Source organism: Alosa pseudoharengus, unplaced genomic scaffold (assembly GCF_046254945.1).
Source record: "Alosa pseudoharengus isolate Yale_2024_CS ecotype anadromous, Long Island Sound unplaced genomic scaffold, YU_APseudo_1.1 YU_APseudo_1.1_scf_17, whole genome shotgun sequence".
NCBI classification, from domain to species: Eukaryota; Metazoa; Chordata; class Actinopteri; order Clupeiformes; family Clupeidae; genus Alosa; species Alosa pseudoharengus.
Window position 1 is genome coordinate 10281025 of NW_027468640.1, and position 5000 is coordinate 10286024.

Sequence of the window (5000 nt, forward strand, 5' to 3'; positions counted from 1 at the left end):
ACACAGACACAGGGCCTCACCTGCATCGGGTGGCAGATAGAAGTTGAAGATGGCGATGATGGTGATGAGGATGCACGGCAGGACGATGTTGACCACGTAGAACATGGGCTTGCGCTCGATGATCAGGTAGAAGGTTATGTCCTCGTAGTTGTCCCTGCCCACGTTCTTACGCGCCGGCGTGTGGCGGATGTACCACTCACTGCTCTCTGTGAGGGAGAAAGGGAAGAGACTACTGTAACTAACACCAGGCCGCTTCTGATTGAGAGTGGGTCTGGAAAGGCTTCACTGACGTACAACTTTGATGGGCGTAAGCAGCAGGAAATCCTTCTTGTAAACGAAGGTTTTAAATGCAGAAGTTTACTCAATTTAACTCAGTTTACTCAAAGGAAATACACATCAATAAAATATCTGTTTAATAACCCCGTCACCATCAGCACATCGGCTCTATCTGTCATCATATGAAGCCCGCCCCGTGCCGGATAAGCGATTGTATGGTAAGTGGTTCCTGGGTTTTTGGAAAATTGGATATGGGTGTCAAAGGCCTCCTTGCCAGGCTGACCAACAGGTTCATCTGAGTTCTCTTAGGCTAGGGGTGGGAACAAAAACCCAGAGCCCACTCACTCAAAAGGCCTGTTGTGGAAAAAACCCACATTAACCATCCACTAAAACACCAAGATTCAAGATTCAAGATTTGCTTTATTGTCATTTGCACTTGTGCACTTTCGTACATACAAAAAGGAAATATCGTTCCCACACACACGCGCGCGCACACACACACACACACACACACACACACACACACACACACACACACACAGTACAAACTCTCATACACACCCAGCTCCCTCTCCCCATTGCTTACCACTGAAGGTGTGGTCGAAGACGATCTCTTTGGTTTCCTTGCCTCTTTCGTCCAGCGCATACTGCAAGTCTACCTCGGATGAGTCGTACGTATACGAGCGGAACACCATGGTGCAGTTTTGCCAGTCAAAAGGAAAATAGGTCACCTGGAGGGAGAGAGAGAGAGGATTGGGTTGTGAGTATTTGTCTGTGATTGTGTTATTGCTGCAAAAATTAATCAAGCTGTCAACTGTTAAATTAATCAGCAACTATTTTTTTCTTCTTTTTTTTTTGGATGATTAAACTTTTTTAAGGAAAATATTTTAGACCTTGACTTTTTTGCACAATTTTCTGACATTTTATCAATCAAACAACCAATGGATTAATCAGGAGAATCAGATTGATTGAGTGTATGTGTGTGTGTGTGTGTGAGAGAGAGAGAGAGAGAGAGAGAGAAAGAGAGAGAGCATGTGTGTGTGTGAGAGAGAGAGAGAGAGAGCATGTGTGTGTGTGTGTGAGAGAGAGAGAGAGAGAGATCATGTGTGTGTGTGTGTGCCACAGCCCATCTGGCAGCCATCACCTTCACTGCCACATCCCCCCTTTAATCACCTCTTGTTTTGCTTTTTGTTTCTCTCTCTCTGTCTCTCACTCTGTCTCTCTCTCTTTCTCTCTCTCTCTCTCGACTATTAGACAGCGAGATAACACGCAGCCCGAAAAAACTCGGGGAGCAAAGGTGAATATTGCAAACGAGTGAGCTGAGGTCTTAGAAACAGATAAAAGAGGACTTCTAGAAGTTTCTGTCTGCACACACAGCTTTGCTGCTTTTGGAGAGTTCAAATTCAGAGTGAAAATGTGCAGCTTGCATTGACTATGAGACTATGAGTTCACTAGGGAGTAGGTACAAACACACACACACACACACACACATCCATAGTGGGGGAAAAGAGAGAGAGAGAGAGAGAGACATAGGGTGTGTTCCAAACGAGTAAAGTTGCTGCCTTTTAAGATATCTAACTGGGGAGCAAGGCAGCAAGTGCGGTTCGAAACCGAAAAAACAAATTCTGCTGCCTTTTAAGATATCTTAGAATTCCCAAATAACGGTCATTTTTGAAGGCAGCATCGATGCACACTTCATGCTCCCTCCTACCCATAATCCCTTGCGGCAACGTCTGAAACAACTGTGAAAGGTAAACAAACATGGCGGATATCATCGGTAATGGCTGCTGAATCTGTTTAAAATGTCATTTGTGTGACCTTATTTTGCTTAGATTTGTAGATTACAGATTAGAAATAAACACTTTAATATCTGATTATGCCATTGTTGTAACCGATAATAGCGTCTGGTCTGATATATCTGCCGGCCGTAAAACTAATTTATACCGTTAGCCTGCTAGCTTACGTAAGCTAATTTAGTTTAACGTCAGGCCTTTGCTAACGTCATACCGTAGTGTTAACCAAAGATTCTAGAGTGCTACGCTCATTTTTAAAAGATGCATTTAATCCAAAGTCATGTCTAGTGAGACAGCTCTCTATGGGTGTGTTCGAAACGGGAGACAGCTGCCTACTGCCTCCCTCCCTACATAGAATCTTTGGCCCTACGGTATGACGCTAGCAAAGGCCTGACGTTGAACTAAATTAGCTTACGTAAGCTAGCATGCTAACGGTATAAATTAGTTTTACGGCCGGCAGATATATCAGACCAGACGCTATTATCGGTTACAACAATGGCATAATCAGATAGTAAGTTGTTTATTTTTCATCTCTTATCTACAAATCTAAGCAAAATAAGGTCACACAAATGACATTTTAAACAGATTCAGCAGCCATTACCGATGTCATCCGCCATGTTTGTTTACCTTTCACAGCTGTTTCAGACGTTGCCGCAAGGGATTATGGGTAGGAGGGAGCATGAAGTGTGCATCGATGCTGCCTTCAAAAATGACCGTTATTTGGGAATTCTAAGATATCTTAAAAGGCAGCAGAATTTGTTTTTTCGGTTTCGAACCGCACTTGCTGCCTTGCTCCCCAGTTAGATATCTTAAAAGGCAGCAACTCTACCCGTTTGGAACACACCCTATGTAGGGAGGGAGGCAGTAGGCAGCTGTCTCCCGTTTCGAATACACCCATAGAGAGAGAGCAAACTGTACCTTTACTCCACAGGAGCTGCGGAAGAGAGCAGGAGGTGTCCAGGTAACTCTGCCGTTACTGTACACCTGAACATGGACATGGAGGGCAACATCAAACACTCCATCATTACTGAGGAGAGAGAGAGAGAGAGAGAGAGTAAGGGAGAGAGGGAGAGGGAGACAGAGAGAAAGCAAGAGGGGAGGGAGAAGTTGAGAGAGAGGGAGGGAGAGAGAGAGAGGGAAAGAAAGAGAGGGAGAGAGAGAGAAAGCAAGAGGGGAGAGGTAAATTAAGAGAGAGAAAGAGAGAGGGGGAGAGAGAGGAAGGGAGACAGAGAGAGACAAAGAGAGAGAGGGAGAGAGAGAGAGAGAGAGAGAAAGGGAGAGAGAGGGGGTGAAAGACAGAAGGAGAGAGAGAAAGCAAGAGGGGAGAGGGAAGTTGATAGAGAGGGAAAGAGAGTGTAAGAGAAAGAAAGGAGAGAGAGATCAAGGTAGAAGTAGAGAGGGGGTGGGAAAGCATATGCAAAGAAGAGTAGGACGACAAAAATAAGAAGGGGGGAAAATGAGGTGAGAAAGATAAATAAATAAATAGAAGGGTACAGAGGAGTGAAAACAAAGGTGCAGGGAGAGAAGAGATAGAATAAGAGACGGAGGTCAAGAGATAGGCAGAATACAAATAAATGGAATAGAGAAAGAAAACAACAGAGAGAGTGATGGGGGCAAGAAGACAAAGAAGAATGAGGAGAAGAGAAAGAGAAGAAAAATAGAGAACATGAGAGAGAGAGTCATTTTGGTAAATGTGTTCAATGCAAAGAGATTGTGAAGGGGTGGATCAATACAGTTAGCTATTACTGCACCGCGTCACATCAAATGAGAATGTATCGTCCAGAGTAGAGGCGCCGACCCCACCGGCCTGGAGTCTCTAAGGCTGGGGAAAGGGCCTGAAGCTGATCATAGTAAACTCAAGGCAACTTTTTGAACAATGTTGCTCGGCAACGCTCCTGTTGTTCTGGCACATTCCCGTTGATACTGGACCACATTCTTCTCTTCTGTAGAACTTATTAACTTTATTAAATTATCCATAAACTTAAATTATCATGATCAATCAATCAGAATACAATTAACTGGTTATGTGGTTGCCCAGCAACATTACTCAAAGTTGCCCTGTGCATCATCACCTTTACAAAAGCCACGTACATCCAGGGGCAATAGAACAGTGACTATGCTCAGCACCATACATGCTATCTTTAGTTAGTATTTCTTTCTCTGCTGTAAGAGAAAAGATGGCTCCACAATATATTATCAGCAATTCATTTTTTCATAACCATACCTAAAAATGTTTACAAGCAACCTACCTAACCCTAAAAGAACAGTCAACACAACATCACTAATGGTCAAGTCAAATCAAGTCAAGTCAAGTCAAGTCAAGTCAAGTTTATTTGGTAACACTTTACTTGACGGGTGAGTTCATAACACATTCATAGCAGCTGTCATAAACTGCACATAAAGCATTCATGACTGTTTCATGAGACATGAGTCAACATTCATACCAAAGCTTTCATGAATGTGGAAGACAGAACGACTTGTCAAAATAAAAGTACAACAATCGCAAAGCAACATTGCCGTTTTTATTCCAAACCTCTTACCTGATCACGTCACATCTGAGTCGATGGGCTACTCCAGTGCCAAAAAGACGGAACATGGTCTAGCAAATATTTTTTGTTTCATAACAATATATTTGTTTTATGATGTAACCTTTGCAGATGATTTCTCATCTCAGTGATTATGAATACTTCAACTTGTATAGTAAAGTGACATTCGATGTAGACTTCATAAGATATTCATGAAATATTTACAAAGGCTGGAAAGATTAAATTAATGGTATCCTATGAAATATTGGAGATAAAATTAAAAACAATGCAGCTTTGCAATTGTTGGACTTTTATTTTGTCAAGTTGTCGTCGTTCTGTCCTCTACATTCATGACAGGTTTGGTATGAATGTTGAGTCATGTCTCATGAAACAGTCATGAATGCTT

General features: G+C 42.6%; 1 protein-coding gene across 1 annotated transcript in view; it reads right to left on the reverse strand.

Moving 5' to 3' along the window:
• chrnb1 (cholinergic receptor, nicotinic, beta 1 (muscle)) overlaps positions 1 to 5000 on the reverse strand; it is a 30709-nt gene that overhangs the window by 17852 nt on the left and 7857 nt on the right. Inside the window, exons 4-6 of the mRNA XM_076289589.1 lie at positions 2988 to 3096; positions 863 to 1007; positions 21 to 206 (exon numbers count right to left, since the gene is read on the reverse strand). Coding sequence (XP_076145704.1) covers positions 21 to 206; positions 863 to 1007; positions 2988 to 3096 — 440 coding nt within the window. The remainder of the gene's footprint in view (positions 1 to 20; positions 207 to 862; positions 1008 to 2987; positions 3097 to 5000) is intronic.